Here is a 17,944-nt window from a genome sequence, read left to right on the forward strand (position 1 = left end):
TTGTCTCCATCCCCTAGTGTATCTCTTTAACACTTTCTTGTCTTCCTTCCTGGCCAGTCAGGGGTTTAGCCAGAGTGACCAGGAAGAGAGGGTATTGTTTCTGACATGAAGAACTTTTAGTTTTATTAGAACATCCAAGAAGGGATGTGACTAGAAGGTTGAAGCTGTAAATTCAAAATTGAGAATTTTGTGCCCACAAAATTTGACTATAACTGTGTGAATAGCTCCCATCTTTCCAATGGACGGTTTGTTTGGGTTCGTACAATGGGAGAGGTGCAGTGAGTCTGGGGTAGGGCTAATGCCCACGAAGTTACTCCTCTTTAAAGCTGTCCACAGTGTGTTGGCGACAGCCCAGACCTGCACAAGAAGACAGGGACAACAGTGGGAGGAGCCACATCAGTATTACAGTGTTACAGTGAACAGGCGATCAAGTTAGAATGTAGAATCGAGGGGTCATGGCTTCAGGGAAGGGCCCATAAATCCCCATCCCCGATCGCAGTAGTAGTATGAACTCTAATTGTATAAATGATGCATGGATTATTTTTTATAGAAATTCATTGCCTTATATACTTGCCCAGAATGACAGCCATGTGCATCTTTTCTGCCCAACCACACAATTGTGTGAAGTCTTCCAGATGTTTCTACCCCTTAGGTTGTCATGTCACTACAAAAGCAGCTCTAAAAAATCGATGTAAACTTAAGGGTTTCATTGTATAATCCTTATACCAGATGATTTGTGAAAATATGATCCGTGAAAGAGCCCACTGTTAAACCATATCCTTGGAGTGATTCTTAATTATTCCCACTCTGTTTCCTAAAAAGCCACTTTTTATCTGTAAGCAACAATTTTCCATGATCCTGTGATAATTCAGAGACCTCCAAGTAAACACACAGATATTAGTCTTCAGTGTACAAGGCGTATGTAATCTTAGTAAAACTTATTGAAAAATATAAATAAATCATACCTGCAGGTTCTCTTTTACTCACATACTAATTTCTCTTTCAAAAAAAGAAAACTTAAATAGATTTAAACAACTACACATGGAGACAGTGTTTTTCGGCATCTTGTTCTGAATGGAGAGGGGTCTGACTTGATCAAAAATCAGCCATCCGGCAATATTTTTTCTTCGTGGAGAATGTTTCAGAAGGAACAGTGATGCAACCGTCTTGCCATTATGCAAATGGATGTTAGGACAAAAGGATGGGAAGTAGTCATACGGGAAAAGCCCTACTTGTAAGGGAAGGAGGGAAAATTGAAAACAAAGAACATTCTGGAATGTATATTTATCCAGTCTCTTACCCTCCACTAGAATGTGAGCTCTGTGAAGGCAGGGTTTTCTTTCATTCACTGCTATATCTTCAGCATCTGAAAAAGTACTCAGCATGTATTAGGTGCTTAATAAATAATATTTATAATACATACTGTATACTGTAAATAATACTTATATATTGTACACCATAAGACTACTACTATAATACTTAAATGAATATATAACTTAGAAAGAAATGAAATAGATATACTAATTTGGTATTAATCAATGCTTATTGGAGGCATGGGCTGGTTTATTTTTATTATATAATATTAATTTAATATTTTGATGTCATTATTGGTATTGGCTCTTTAAGCCGCTTGGTTCCTGGTCCCCATGTGACCTTTGTGCATTGAGGAGAGGAAGGGACTCTGAAGGTGGGACAATGGCATTTCTAGGAAGTCAGCTAAGCTGGGGGCTTGAAAATATGGAACTGTTTGTTTTGGAAAGTTGCATCTTTTACTGGAGGAGTTTGGGGGCACTTGTTAAAACTGAAACTGATGCTTGAATGATGCAGTAAACATGTGTGAAGTTCATTTTACAACAACATGGGGATCTATAGGGGATCTATGGCAGGCCTGTGGCTGTTTAACTTGGGGACTCTATCATTCAGTTAGAAATTGACCAGCATCTACACTTTAGCTGCTGTGACAGGGTGGAAAGTGTGCTGGGCTGATTTTAAGTGCTAGGTTTTTCTTTGATTAGGTGCATGACCTTAGGCAAACTCTTTAAACTCTCTGAGCATCAGTCACTTTGTCATTTATTAGGCAACTCCTGTGTGCAAAGCACTAGGCCAGGCACTTCCACGTATATTATTCCATTTCCTTATCTGCCAGTCAAGGGACGGTAACACCTGCCACACAGAATGTCTCATTAGGATCCAAGGAAACAGTGTGTATCACAGTGCTTTGCAAGCGATACATGGTTATGACTTAAATATCTGCATAGAAAAATGCATATTTGCAGAGCATCTACTGCGATGCAAGGCCTGTGATAAATTTACCTTAAGTTCAAAGATATTTGTTACAATTAAAATAGGCAAAGCAAAACAGAGACGTTGCACGCTTGTTTAAGGAGAGTGGTGTCAGGATGCAGTTAAAACAAGCACTTAGCAGGACACGAGTCATGGAGAATGTGTGGCACTGGCCTCGTTGCCCAGGCCACCCCAGTAATCCTCTGCTTTCTGCTTTCCCAGGCTTGCGCCAAGGCAACGACCACGGCTCTCAGTACCGCTCTGCGATCTACCCGACCTCTGCTGAGCACATGGAGGCCTCCCTGAGGTCCAAAGAGGACTACCAGAAGGTAGGGTCCCCTCTCCCTCCCGGACCCCACCTGTGGAGGCAGAGTCTGGTTCTTGGCACTTGGCACTGTGTCCTGTTTTCACATGTTTTGGAAATTTCTGTCAGCCTGTTGGAATTGAGCCTTTCTGCTCCATAGAAGAATAGGCCCTTATGCCATTTCTCTTTAAAGTCAAGTCCTCCAGATGAATATACAGCTTAACATATAATCTCTCTCTCTCTCTCTGAGTCTCTCTTTTTTTTTCTCTGCCTGTCTTAATCTACTCGGGCTGCCATAACAAAGTACTACAGACCGGGGTGGCGGGCGTGGAGGCTTAAACAACAGAAATCTATTGTCTCACAGTTCAGGAGGCTGGGAGTTTAAAATCATGGTGTTGGCCGGGCTGGATCCTTTGGAGGCTGTGAGGGCAGGATCTGCTCCAGGCCTCTCTCCTGGGCTTGTAGACCGCCGTCTTCTCCCTGTGTCTTCATATCATCTGCCCTCTATGTGTGCCTGTTTCTGTGTCCAAATGAACACCTTTATGACAACTCCGGTCATATTAGATTAGGGCCTTACCTAATGCCCATGTTTAACTTGATTATCTCTGTTAAAGACCCTATCTCTGGGAGGGAGGGAGATGCAAGAGGGAGGAGATATGGGGATATATGTATATGTATAGCTGATTCACTTTGTTATACAGCAGAAACTAACACACCATTGTAGAGCAATTATACTCCAATAAAGAGGTTAAAAAAAAGACCCTATCTCCAGATAAGTTCACATTCTGAGTTCCTGGTAGTTGGAATTCCAACATCTTCTTGGGGACACAGAATTCAACCCATAGTGCTCTCTCTCTTGCTTGTAACAGTAGATTGAATTATAATAAAAATACTTCTCAGAAATATAGATGTTACATCATGAAATAATTATTTTTCACCATTAACTTGTATTATATTTTTAAAATCTCCTCTGATAGAGATTTAGTTCTTTTCAAAATAACTTGAGTTGCTTTAAATTTTAGAACTTTGTGATAGTGTTTAAATTTTAATTATCTTTATATTTTCTAGAGAGTTGGATCCACATTTAAGAGTAGAGCCAGGAGCTACAGTAATGCTGATCTATTTTAGAATTATGTAAAAAGTCTGCTACGCAGCCATTCTCAGGAATGTGTGGGTTCTCCACCTATCCCTCTGGTGGCAGAGGTGGCAGTGAGGAGGGGGCAGGGACAAGAGTACACCTATTGAGAAAAAGGAGCAGGACATGCCACTCACAGTCAGTTCAACTCCGAAAAGCAGACAGGGCTAACGGAGATGCTGATAGGACCCCATTTATTCCTTAGCACGTCCCCTCCCTCCCTCCAAGGCTGTGAAGTCTGCTTGGATGATAATAGTAGGCAACCTCGAGGATGGCCCTCAGTGGTTGCTGCCCACGTGGAATCTCCTATCCCTGAGTGTGGGCTGGATTTAATGACTCCCTCCGAATGAATGACAGAAGCAATGGGATGTTACCTTTGAGATGAGTTCATTACAAGATTGTGGCTTCCATCCTGGGGGCCCTTTCTGTCTCACTGCCTCTTGGATCACTTGCCCTGGGGGAAGCCAGCTGCCATGTTGTGGGGCATCCCTGTATAAAGGCACACATGGCAAAGGGACCAAGGCCTCCAAGAGCCACATGCATGAGCTTGGAAGCCCCTCAACCCCAGTCAAGCCTTCAGTTGAGACTGCAGCCCCAGTTTGATAATTTGTCTGCAGCCTCACATTGGACCTCAAGCCAGAGGCACCCCAGCTGCACTGTGCTGCAGAAGCTACAAGAAAATAAACGTTTTGAACTCATTTGAGCCTGTTTATATTTCCATTCTAAAAAGCTTTTAAGTATAAATTATCCTTTCTCAGATCTCTTTTTATAATGACTTTTCTTTTTTTAAGTTTTTTAATTAAAAAAATGTTTCCATTATAGTTTATCACAGGATATTGAATATAGTTCCCTGTGCTGTGTAATAGGACCTTGTTGTTTATCCAGTCTATATATAATAGTTTGCATCTGCTAGTCCCAAACTCCCAATCCATCCTTCCCCCACCCCCCATCTCCCTTGGCAACCACAAGCCTGTTCTCTATGTCTGTGAGTCTGTATCTATCTTATAGATAAATTCATTTGTGTTATACTTGAGATTCCACATATAACTGATATCATATGGCATTTGTCTTTCTCTTTCTGACTTACTTTGCTTAGTATGGTAATCTCTAGGTCCATCCATGCAGCTGCAAATGGCATTATTTCGTTCTTTTTTTATGGCTGAGGAGTATTCCATTGTATATATGCACCACATCTTCTTTATCCATTCCTCTGTCAATGGCCATTTAGGTTGTTTCCAGGTCTTGGCTATTGTAGATAGTGCTGCTGTGAACATGGGGGTGCATGTATGTGATGACTTTTCTTTCTCTTTTTTTTGAATTTTATTTATTTACTTTTTATGCAGCAGGTCCTTATTAGTTATCACTTTTATACATATTAGTGTATATATGTCAATCCCCATCTCCCAATTCATCCCACCACCACCCCTCCCCCGTGATGACTTTTCTGATAATGGTAGGCTTACCTGGGCACGTGTGCTTCCCTTCAGCTTGTGACCTCCAGCCTTGAATTGCCTCAGCTGGTGTGTCAGCTGCATAAGTTTTTATCAGATGCCTGACACTCAGAAAGCCATGTATCACATTTACCTCAGGCAGACACATAAGGATGAGAGACCTCTGTCACAGGACTGTAGGCCAGAAGTGATGGGAGCTTCGTCTAGGATGGTGAAGGTATGAATGGAATGAAGGGATATTTAGGAAGGAGAACTAATAGAACCTGGGCCTGGATTGGAAGTGGAGACTAGATGAGGGGGAGGAATCCAGGGTGACTTAGGTTTCTGGCTAGTGATGTTTTGTGTGAAGGTATGGAGGAGCAGAGGCAGATTTGTGGGGAGGGTGAGTTAAGTTTGGAAGGGTGGTGTTTAAGGTACCCCTGATGCGTGCATCCACGTGGCTATTAGGAGGAGACATGGGCTGTTCCCACCTTGCAGGGAGGGTTATTGTGACTATCAACTGGGTTAATGCTTGTAAAGCACAGGGCATAGCACATAGTAAGTGCTCAACAAATGGTAGCCCTTATTACTGTTGGGATCATCAATTTATATTTGGTAAATGAAGCCTTAGTTGCTGATACGATCGCTTAGAAAAGTGAAAAGTGATGAGAAGAGGAGGCTTAGGACCTGAGGAACACCAGCATTGGAGAGATGGGTAGGGAGGTGCCTACACCAGACAAGGTGCTGTGGCTCCACTGAGAACTGGCCCCATGCAAAACCTGAAAAGTTAGTTCTATTTTATTTAATCTCTTTATATTTAATTATAAAGGCTGTGTTAGTAAGTAATACTAAAAGTTACATATGATTAATGCTATATATTGATTTCCTAATATAATGATTTACAATCTCTTAAGGTACAAACGGTAATACTTAGAGACTCTGGAAGGATATTAATCTCCCTGCAGAATATCTCAAAATGAGTTGATATTCTGGTGTTCACAATGAAAATTTTAAGTTCACAAGGTCAGTGCCTTCCACGTGATGTTGAAGAGGCTAACTTACACCTAATTTTCTGGTTTCTACCCCAATATAGTTTCTTATCCTGAGCTTTGAGTGGAACCCACATTGGTCTTAGATAACAGATACACATATGAAGTAAAATTTAGTTATTAAATATTATTTGTTTTAATAATTTCTCCATTATTTTTGTAGATTTGGGGAATGTTAATCTTATATTCTAGACAGTTGTTCTAACCTAGTGCTTTTTGGGTGTTCTGTACTTAAGCATATGGGAATTAAATACATTCCTACATATACATATTTTTTGCTTGACTTTTAAAAGTAGGGTCTATTTTTAAAATAAAGATTAGGGCCTTCTTGTGCCCCCAGCATCCAGATATCCATTGCTGTTAACATAATCACATAGAACTGCTTTATCACCAGCTCAGAGAACAAATACTCTCACGACTCTTTTATACATAAATAAAAACTGGCCCTGGATTCCACTGATAGATGAGTAGGAAGTCCAGTATTTCCCTCCTGGCAAACTGACTAAAACCCATAGAGTCTTGACTCTAGACCAGAGCCTCCGTACAGCTCTCCACCCAATGGTGGTGGTCTCTCCTGCAGCGTCCGGCAGGAGCCACTAGCCACATAGAGGTGTTGAGCACTTGAAATGTGGCTCATGCAACTGAAGAACCGAACGTTTTATTTTCTTTTAACTAATTTAATTGTGTATTTACATAGCCACATGAGGCCAGCGGCAGCCTGATTCGACAGCACAGCAGTATAAGGGGTGGGGCGGTGTGTGTGTTGCAGGGGGTGGGGCGTCAGTCTGGCTCCCGGGCTGGCAGACCCAGGGTTACAAGCCCTCTGCTCCCGGGCTGGTGCATTGTGAGAGCTCAGGAACTGCTCTCTCCTCTCCTCTCTGGAGAGGCACAGCATGAGGGTCAAGTGCTCTTCCTCCAGCCACCGCTGGACAGAGCTGAGGACTGAGAGCCATGGCCCTGGGGACCCGTGGTGGAGCTCTGTCAAGTGCAGAGATCTCTTCCTTTCCTGACACAGCCAGTGCCCAAGGGTCCCCACCCGGAAGCTCCGGGTCAGGATTTATCCTTCTGTCCCACCTTGAGCAGTGAGAACTACTGTCCTTTTCCCTCTTTTCCTATCTATGCCATGAGGGGTCAAGCCATTTTCCTTTTCAGGAACCAAAGAACAAGGTGTCTCATGGTGTCACCTACCTTGTTGAGCACTGGCACACAGGTGACCACTGTGATTTTTGTCTTAGTCTGGGTCCTGTAGAAAGGAGAGCCCGTGAAAAAGGCTTATATGTGAGGACTTTACTGGGTGCCACAGAGCAGGAGTGAGGGGCAGGGGAGTGGAAGAGAAGAGGAAGGAGAACCAATGTAAGTTGGCCCCTGCTCTCGGTGAAGGGATGTCTGGTCCTTATGAAATGACGGGTCCTTCCGGGGGAAGAAGGGAAGCATCTGTCCGTTGGATGCCATCCCCCATGGGTTCACTCCGCACTTCTGGACTGCATACCTGTGGGCTCAGGATACTGTGTCCCCAGGGCAGGAAGCAAGAGGCACATGGCATGGGTGTGAGGTGAGACACTGCATGAGGCTACGCAGAGTCCATGCAGAGCTGGCCACTGCAGCAGGGACTGCAGGAGAGAAAGGTGAGGCCGAGGGGATCTGAGCTGATGCACAAGAGGTGCAACAATGTACAAAGGGTCCTTCACCCACCCCTGCCCGGTCCACGCCAGCTAAGTGACTACAGTGTCTCCAGGATAATTTACTATGATTTAGTGACTTTCTGGCTCCTCTGTTCGAGCAGAGAATGAAAAACACGAGTCTAATTTTAGCAGGCATCCTGCTACAATCGTAGAATTACATAATGTACAGTTATGTATGTATATAGTTGATATATGTACATATAATGACATTGATGTTAATAGAACAGCAACAGTACCGAGTACTTACTATGTGCTAATTACTGTTTTAAGTACTTTATACAAATGGAGCCATTTCTATATCTCTGACTATATGTATCAGTATACATACATAGATATAATGGATATGTTTAGATATAGGTATGAATATGTCTCTCTGTATCTTTATGTAAAATTGTATGCATTCATGCATTTCTTGTTTCTAGTTTTGAAGCTTGTATCAATTTTTAACTCTCCGTGCAATTGGTATAATTGATAAATACACACCAAAAGAAGAAAAAGAAATCAGCAACTCTCAGTGCTGGTGAGAGGCAGTGTGATTAGCTTTTACACCATGAAGAAGTTTTTCTGTGTTTTTACATTTACCTTAAAGAGTAACGTGGTTTTTACTAGGTCACTCACGAAGCAGGGAAAGAGTCTCAGATATCACAAGTTGCCTTCACAGGTGAGTGAAGGAGAGGAAGTTGGGAGGTGACACCTGGAATTGGCTTCCCGGGTTTTCTTTCCAGCATAACCTTGAACACATTCCTGAAGCAACAGGGGTCTTTAATCTGGGAGAGTCATTTTTAACAGTACTGGATGAGGGCCTAGGACTCCGTAATCTACCTCATTACAAACATTCGGGTTAAACCTCGGGGAGGTTCTGCAGATGGCTTTCCATCATTTTATATGTATTGTTTTCTCTGGTAAGAGTTGGCATTTCTGGCCCTGTCACCACATCCTGGGAATTCATCTTATTTGAGCCCTGGCGGGACCCCTCTGTACTAACTGTAACATTGACTGAAGTTACTAATTTAATAGTCTTCACTGGTTTGCCCCCAGTGACCCCCTAGTAAGCAGCTTCTTCAGCAACTTCTTTATGCCACGTGAAGTTGAGAGTGACAGTATTACTTACCACGGAACAGCCATTTGAACATAAAATTAGCTGATTTTATCACAGGGACCAATTGTTGAGCTAATTAGATGTGCAGTACTGCTGATGAGCCAGAAACCCAAAGTGATTTTCCATCTAAACTGTGGTTTTCTGCAGAGTTGGCTGGGTTGTAGATACCAGGCTCACCAACAACCCTAGGAAAGGAAGAAAGGCTGAAGAAGTTTGCTAATTTCCATTCAGATTAGAGGAGGCTGGAGAATCTTACAGAGGAGGATCAGAGTGACACTTCAGCTTCACGCTGGGTTCCTTGACCTTGAAAGGGTGGGATTCTGTTCACAGAATCTGACAGCTGCTTCACATCTTTGGTGAGCTGCAGCCTTTGCACAAAATGTGGGGTCTTCTTGCCTTTGACAAAGACTTCGTAATCTTTTGTTAACAGCATTTTCATATTTTTTCCTCAGTTTCACAGTGGAATTCTTTGCTTATGGTATTAATTGGAGGAGACAATTGGATGTACTATTAATTGTTTTTGGATCATGAGATGTAGACGGTTTACCTCTCAAGTGAACCTATGATAACATTTTCTAATACTCTAAGTTGAATAGTGACCTGTGGCAGGGAGGGGGGGTGTTCACTTGTGATTTTTATGTCCTGAAAATTTGACTCTTCCTCATTTAGGAATTAAATCTTTTGATCACCAATAGATTATGTTACCTGAAATTTGATAGAGAATTAATAAATCTAAAGGTTGTTCTGGCCGCACGGCCCACTTCCTTCCCAACTCCTCAAAGCTTCGTGAACAGTAAGCACAAGCTTTCCTCTGGATAACCTCTTTGGGTGAATGTTCAATTACCCACCATGTGTCAAATATAAAACAGTGCCCTAACATCTGGCTCTGTCTCTCAGCATCCCACCTATCCATCCATCCATCCATCCATCCAATCTTCAGCATAGCTATAGTCTCTATTTGCCATATTTTATCTTAAATTTCAATTATCTAGCAATCTGTCACTGTGCTCTATACAGTGTCATTTTTTTAAAAAGCACCCAAGTGAAAGATAAAAAAATATCTGCAATGATTGGATTACAACAAGTATTTTTTAGAATTGCTTCAGCTTTGATTATTTACTTTGATTAGCGGCTGCCGACATTCCATGGCATTCGCCACATCCTTTCAGTCTCTGTCTAGGTGGCCACGTTGCCTCCTTCCCTTCTATGTGTCTAATCTCCCTCTGCCTCTCTCTTACAAGGACCCATGTGATTACATTTAGGGCCCACTGGATAATCCAAGATAATCTCCCCATCTCGAGACCCTTAATTTAATCACAGCCATATAAAGTAACGTTCACATGTTCCAGGGATTAGGGCACCAGGAGGCACCATTATTCAGCCTACTACAGTCTGCGGATCTGCTTTCCATCCTACCACTGTCACATGTCCAGCCTCAAATGGGGGCTGAAACTGGGAGCTCTTCTTTCCTGGGCTGCTCACCCAGTGGGTGCCCATCTGGCTTCTTCTGGACTCCAGGGCCATCCACAGAACACGCTCAGTATCCCAGAGAGGACAGGGCTTGCTCTCCTCTCTCTTGGGGTCTGTATCTAGTTTTGAAGGGAGGTACAAATTTTCATAAGCTTATCCCCCTTTCAAACATCTCTACCTTCAAAAAAGATCCACCTTCACCCCCATCCTGCTTACCAAAACAAAGTAGCATACTAAAAATAACAACAGGAAAAAAACCCTAAGAGCTAGATTTGGGGGAGAAAATTATGCGTGTGAGTGAGTAATCAAAATAATGTTGGAATGGCTGGGGAGGGTGTTCTGGTACTCTACTAGTGACTTACTACCCGTGGATCCCTGAATTTAAAAATGAAGATCCAGTCTTCATTTTTAAATTACCTGAGTGTGGATAGCAAAATTTCCTCATAGGCTTGTTATAAGAATTAAATAATATTTTCTATATATGTAAAATACCTCTTGTTATGGACTGAAAAAAATATATATATATACCTACTATAGCTAGCCTGTAGTAGCCACCCAATATGCATTAGTCAAAGCTGAGCCCCTTCAGTCTTCCAGTCAAGAAAGTGGTTCTAATTATGCCAACTCAATTGAGAGAAATTAAATATAATTAATAAATATCCAGTTATGCTATAATCATCATAATATAACTGGACCTGATAATTCCCTACCAGGAGGTACAGATCATTTGTGTTTCCTTGTAAGCATCTGTAGGCTGAAAATTTGAAAATTGGTCCTTCCTTCCTTACCTTCCCCCCATCTTCCTCAGTAAATTAATACATTAATTACCTTATCAAATATTAATTGTGTACTGATTAGTTGCCAGATTCTCATTATAGTTGTTTCAAACACAGCTATCTGAAGAAGGATCTCATGAAGTTTCTTGTAATAAACTGTGCTTGCTACACATGGTCACAAAAGCCCATGTGTCACAAATGCTCTTTCCTGTAGACCATTTTCTGGGAACTATCCTGACATTAAGTGGGCTGTTTGGGGGCTCCTGGTCATCCTTGTTTCCCCCAAGACCTGGTTCTGTGCTTGGCACCTAGCAGATTGTCAGCAAATATTTGTTGACCCGAACGAAAAAGATGTAGCAGAATAAAGAAACCCACTGTTACCCCTTGTTACAGACTGAATATTTGTGTCCTCCCAAAATTCATATGTTGAAGCCCTAACTCTCAGTGTGATGGCATTAGGAGCGGGGGCCTTTGGGAGGTGTTTAGGGTTAGATGAGGTTATGAGGGTGGAGCCCCCATGGTGGGATTAGTGTCCTTGTAAGAAGAGACACCAGAACCCTCTCTCTCTCTCTCTCTGTCTCTCTCTCTGTCTCTCTCTCTCTCTCTCTCTCTCCCTCTCTCTCTCTCTCCCCCTCACCCCCTCTCTCCCTCTCTCCCTCTCTCCCTCTCTCCCTCTCTCCCTCTCTCCCCCCACGAGCACACAGAGAAGAGATCACGTGAACACACAGTGAGATGGTGGCCGCCTTTAAGTCATGAAAAGAGTCCTCACAATGAAACCTACCCTGCTGGCACCTCCCTGCCTCCAGAACTGTGAGAAATAATTGTCTTTTGTTTAAAGCAACCCAATCTGTGGTACTTTGTTATGGCAGCCCGGGCTGACTAAGATACCAGGGAGGGGTGGGGAGAACCATAGCCGTGGTTGAGAGTACCTGGGGCCCTGCTCTGCCCTTACTGACCCTGACCTTGCACAAGTCTTTACAGCTCTACTTTCCTGTGTATAAAGTGGGGCACATAAGAACAACAAAAATTTTTATAAATGTTAACAGTTTCCAGTGCTTTGTTCCGTATCATATGAGTGGTAAGCCTCACCCCACACAGGGAAGTAGTTCAGGGTCTGTCCTCCTACCTGCCTTAGGAAGAAACCGAAGCTCAGATGGACTTCATTCATGTTGCCAAGATGACCCAGGTAATACATTTAGACAGAGTCATCTGACTCTGAATTCCATATGCTTTCCTCACACACTGTCCTCCGTAATCTATCAAGCATTTTATGAATATCACGGTTTAATGGGGTGACTCCAGAGACGAGGCTGTCGGCAATGACTTCATCCTGCTTTTCCAGGGGCCCTCAAATCTCAAACCGTTGTGGAAATATAGGATCTGAGAACCTTCCTTTCGGTCATGAATAGAGAAAATGGCAGGATTATTCCTGTTTCTTTGTTTACAGGGAAATGGGTAGGTTGCATTCTAGAAATATCCCTTCTCAATCTATTGTGTTCTCTGTGCTCCGATGTGAAAACCAACGACAGCACTAAAAGACTCTTTTACCAACACCAAAAATCATTTATTTGCATCAAAGCACCCTGAGTAGACGTGGCTAAATGTCAGTCGATATTTGATGGTTTGGGGATTAACCAGCTCTTCTTCCTCTTCTTCTTTTTTTAAAACTTTGTGCTATTGTTTAAAGCATGGAATTATGATTTTTAAATGTCCGTGGAAAAGTCCTGAATAATTCATTCACCCACTTTAGTCAAAGAGAAAAATCCCCCTTTGTGTGCCCAGCAGTAAGGATGAAATTCCTCTTACACCCCTCTTGTAGCTTTGTGGTTGTCATTACAGGTATTATTATGAACTCTAACTAAGAACTTATGAAATAAAGGTTTTTATAATGCCCCTTTCTGGGAGGCAGGCATCTATATTTCTATGTATGCAGCCATACAGACAGATAGATCTTTTAATTGCATCTGGGTGATTATTTTCATTTCCACTTATTACTGTGTGCTAGACTCCCCTTGTATGAGTACAGATTGCCCTTTCTTGCACTGTATTTAGAAATATCTGCATTACCCCTGGGCATTTGTTCATTAATAGGGGGTGGGGAGAGAAAAAGCTTGTAATAATGGGCTTTACATATTATTAAACTGTGTGCATTAACATTTGGGTCCGAATGAAAAATCTGGTTTGTGTTACTGCCCTCTGGTGGTTGTAGTCTGTTGCTGCAGTGGCAGGGAAGTGCGTCCCTGGGGTGGAGTTCTGCCTTTGGTGGCAGCGTCCAGGAGCGATGCAGACTAGGGCATTGCTGAGCCATCAGTCTTTGATTCACAGTCACTGCTTTTCATCCAAGTGCACTGCGAGCACCCTAGGATTCCACTTACTGGCCAGAATAATGATACAAGAAGGCATTCTTGTGAGGGCCAAGGAGACATTTTCATTTTAGGGGAGGTATACACACAAAATAACCCTGACCCACGTAGGGTGACATTTGAGTGAGTTCAAATTCTCCATGGGCCGCACTCCTCCTCATCTTGCAAGGCCAGCGTGGGAAAATGCAGTGGCTCCCTATGTGTGACATATGTACCACTTGTGGTACCTGAGGTGACTTCCGGATGTATCCAAACGAGCATTTTCAATGTTAATAGTTATGTGTGAATACCTTAATATGTTTTAGAAACAATGCAGTGAGTGTTTGAAGCCCACGATTTCCTGGGCGTTACTGCTTAGGTGATACCCAGGAGATAGGGCCCACACACAGCTGCTTTCTTTGCAGTGATAACGGCACTGGGTTGATGAGCCATTGGCTGGTGGGGCAGAACCCTCGTGGAGGTGGGGGGATGACTGGGGGCAGCAGCAGCTCAGCCACCTCTCTAAGCCTGGGGTTCCTGATTTGTTAAATAGGATCGTAATGGCTCCTTCTTAGGGTGCTATAGCATTATAAGGTATGGTGTGCATGTCAGGCATCTGTCACAGAGTACGCGCCCTCATCTCCTCACACTAGGGACACTTCTCTGAGCCTTCCTCCGTGTTCGCATCCTGCTTTGCTTGCCACACCCATTCCACCCTTCATCGGCCCCTTGTCAGAGTTTCCGTGTTCTTCTCCCTCTAGATTGTAGGTGGGGCCTGCCCTGTGGAGTGAGCCCATGTGGCTCTGTGCACAAAGCAGGCTCTCTCCACGTGCTTGTGGCAGGAATTAAGTGCAAAATCATTCTAAGTGACGTTTCCCGTCCTCTGACACATTCGGTACATTTCATCTATTGGATGACAACAGGGCCTATACGTGGTCCCTCCTGTCTCCCTGATTCATGTGGTCTGATAACCGGGACCAGATTAGGTCCCTGCCCATTGGCTGCAAACGGGGAGAAAAGGTCTGCAGTATCTAGTGCCTGCCAGCGCCAATATCGCTCTTATCTTACCAACTGATATATATAGGTTTATGGTCTGCGCCTGCGTGCACATGCTCTACTTGTTAATTTCAGAGGCAGGTAGACGGAAGGCAGTGGAAACATTTTAAATACAGTATTTCAGCTAGGGTAGGATCTATCCTGGAGACAACACAAGAGCCTTTGTTGCTCAAGCAGGTAGATTTATAAGGCTTGCCCTGGTTTAGTCTATATAAAATGGCCTTAGGAGTGGTCCAATCAGAGAAATAACCAGGGCGGGGTGGGGGGGAGGGGAGTAGGAGCCCTTACAGTTCAGGGGCAACCGGAGTGAAACAGGGTTTGTTGTCTTCCTGTGAAATTCCCGTGGATTTTGTCTCAGCTCCATGTGGTTCTAAGTTTCTCCGATTGCCCTCCACAGAGCTTCCCAGCCTGTTCCTAAATGACTGCAGAACGCCCGCTTGCATGTCTGCAATGGAGGCGATGTTCATTTAAGGCTTCGAGAAATCAGAGCTTTCACGATTGCCGTGAAAGCCAGAGAGCCGCAAGCACCTCAGTAGCGGAGATGAAAGGACATGTGTGTGCATGTGTGTTTGGAACTTAAAGAACAGGGAGAAAAAGAAAAGAGATGTTACCGCTTTGCACTTCCTTCAAAATATGCCTGACTCCCTCTGGTGGGACCATTTAACTCCAAATGCGTCCCCCCCATCCCCCTCGGCCCCTGCCACACGCTCCCCGCTCCCACGACATTCATCTTGGCTTCTGTGACATCTGTTCTGGGCACTGCGGAGCCGTCTTCTCGTTGCCATGGCAGCCGGTGGAGAGAGCCCGCCCATTGGCTGCTAGCGGAGAGGAGAAAAAAGGCCCGCAGTGTCAGGGGTCGTGTGCCTAGTGCCAGACTGCCACTGTTTTCAGTCAGCTGCTGGCTTGGCCACATTAACAGAGCACGGGGCGGCGGGCAGAGGCCCGCAGGGACCGCCCACCACAGCTGTGGACATTGCCGGGGGAATGGGGGGCCCCCCCGAGGTCAATGTCATTAGTTTCTCCCTCAAGTGTGAAGTGTGTGAAGGACAAAAGCAGCGCCCGTCAAGACGAGTGGGCTGCCTTTTCCTTCACCTTGAACTGCTCTGAGCTCTCTTTTCTTTTGTAGTGTCTGGATTGAAATTCGTAGGATGACCCTTTCTAGTCCCAGCCATCCCCATAGTGAGAGGGCCTGGGCCCAAGTTAAGCTGTCAAAATAAAAGCCTCTATCAGATTCCATTTACCTTGACCATTACCCTGTCACTCTAAAACGAGAAGAGGACAGCATTCCATTTCAAAATCGGCACCCGAACCTATTGTTTTAAAAATCATTTTCCTCCTGGAGCCACCTCTGAATTTCACGATGTGATTGGAATCATAGCTACGGGTTATAGTTCTGGCCTCAGAGCTGTAGGTCACTCGCATCCTTACCTCATGGCCGAGTGAATCTATGCCTCCGGTGCCTGACCGCACACCTGGCCAATCGGACAGGTAGAGAGAGGTACAGCCATGAAAGGCTCGCTGGCAGAACCCCAGCTGCCTATCTTGGGCTCCCTCGTCGGGTGGGTTTTAGGTCCCCACCGATTAGTGGTGGGGTGTCCTGTGCATCAGCCACACCCGGGGCCTTCAGTCTCCAGGGTCCGGTACCAGTTGGGATTTGGCAGTGGATGGTGACCTTGCCCCCTGGGCCAACACTGACAGCTCCAGTCAGCATAGTTGAGGCTGGAGAAGGAACTTTCACGAATATGCTCTCATCTGCTCCGCCCATGTGTGGTCCCTGCTTTACAGGAGACTGGAGCTGGTGGTTTCCAAGGTCACACCACTTGTGAATGGGTGAGCCCAGAATGCATACTTCAGTTCTTTGCTTCCAAGCTCTGTGCTTGCTTTCTCCATCTGTCACACGGCCACAGTGGGTCCCTGGATGTTTAATGCCCCTACAGATTTATATATGGGGAAGGTAGCCTATGATGAAGGCCATTCCTCCCATCTCTACTCATGCTTTGTCATGCCTGTTTTACACTTGATAAGAATGTGTCATCGGTGTTTAATTTGTCGAGATCAGGGGCTAATGGCTTGAGGAATTTTTTTTTGTTCCTTGTGGCGGCTGCTTGTGGTTATAATCTAACTGAAAGCACTGTATACGTGTACTTTAACTGAGCAAAATGCTCCCGGCTGATGACAAGGAGAGGATTTGTGCCAGAACCAGTGGGACAAAGTTAAAAATTATTGTCCCCTCTGCTTCCCTCTCTTAGACTTATTTTGTTCCCTTATTTATTTTGGGATGGTTTGGGCTTTATCAGGATAGAAATTGTAGGGGAATTCCCTGGCAGTCCAGTGGTTAGGACTCCGTGCTTCCACTGCAGGGGGCATGGGTTCAATCCCTGGTTGGAGAACTAAGATCCCACAAGCTGTGCAGCACGGCCAAAAAAAAAAAATAGAAATGTACCACAAAATCATGATGGAGAAGGTCTGTGTTATTAACGTCTGCCTCTCTGCCATCTTTGCTCATCCCTTTTGTCCTGAATCTAGAAGTTTGAGGATTTACTCATAAATCTTTGAAAGAACTATGGAACAGAAAAAAAAAAAAAGATATGTCACTTCCCTGTCTTTCCGTATGATTATAAGAGAGCTATTGCTTCTGCAACTTGGTGTAACCAGGACTGACACAGTTGCCAGTGGTTCACGTACTAGTCTTTCTATCCATGTGCTGATCAGAGCCAGGAAAGTGAACAAACACTGGATCAGGCTGGAAACAAGGCTGAGAGTCCCCCCGAGCTTACTCTCAAATCCAATGTCCTACGTCACCTAGAGGCTATTAAACCTACCAGCAAACTGAGTTCTTTCCTTTCCTCTCTCTTAGACTGGGTACAGCACCCACTTAGGGAAAATTAAGCAAAATTGAGAGCCTTTGCATTTCTAGAAATAGGACCTTAACAAGCATTCAAAAGAATGTGCTTTAGTGGCAAGAATGCTAGACTATTTCACATTGCAACTCAAATGATGCTTTTAGCAAAACTTGAGTGAAGTTACTTTGAGTAATATTTTGCCCCAAAAGATAGGATCAAGTGTATGCAGTAAAAATAGAAGGGGGTAGATTTTGACTTACAAAACCTACAAGCAACTGTTCTTCCAATTGCACTTTCCACTTACCCCCAGGTTTCACTGCTAATCCTCCAATTACCATCCTTTTTTTTTTTTTTTTTTTGCGGTACGCGGGCCTCTTACTGTTGTGGCCTCTCCCGTTGTGGAGCACAGGCTCTGGACGCGCAGGCTCAGTGGCCGTGGCCCACGGGCCCAGCCGCTCGGCAGCACGTGGGATCC

The 17,944-nt window shown here is 44.2% G+C and overlaps 1 protein-coding gene across 4 annotated transcripts in view; it reads left to right on the forward strand.

The window, feature by feature from the left end:
- MSRA (methionine sulfoxide reductase A) overlaps positions 1-17,944 on the forward strand; it is a 369,470-nt gene that overhangs the window by 270,125 nt on the left and 81,401 nt on the right. For all 4 annotated transcript variants that reach the window (XM_060015254.1, XM_060015253.1, XM_060015255.1 and 1 more), the window contains one exon: positions 2,506-2,612. In XM_060015254.1, the coding sequence (XP_059871237.1) occupies positions 2,506-2,612 (107 nt within the window). The remainder of the gene's footprint in view (positions 1-2,505; positions 2,613-17,944) is intronic.

Source organism: Delphinus delphis, chromosome 6 (genome assembly GCF_949987515.2).
Source record: "Delphinus delphis chromosome 6, mDelDel1.2, whole genome shotgun sequence".
In the NCBI taxonomy this organism is placed as follows: domain Eukaryota; kingdom Metazoa; phylum Chordata; class Mammalia; order Artiodactyla; family Delphinidae; genus Delphinus; species Delphinus delphis.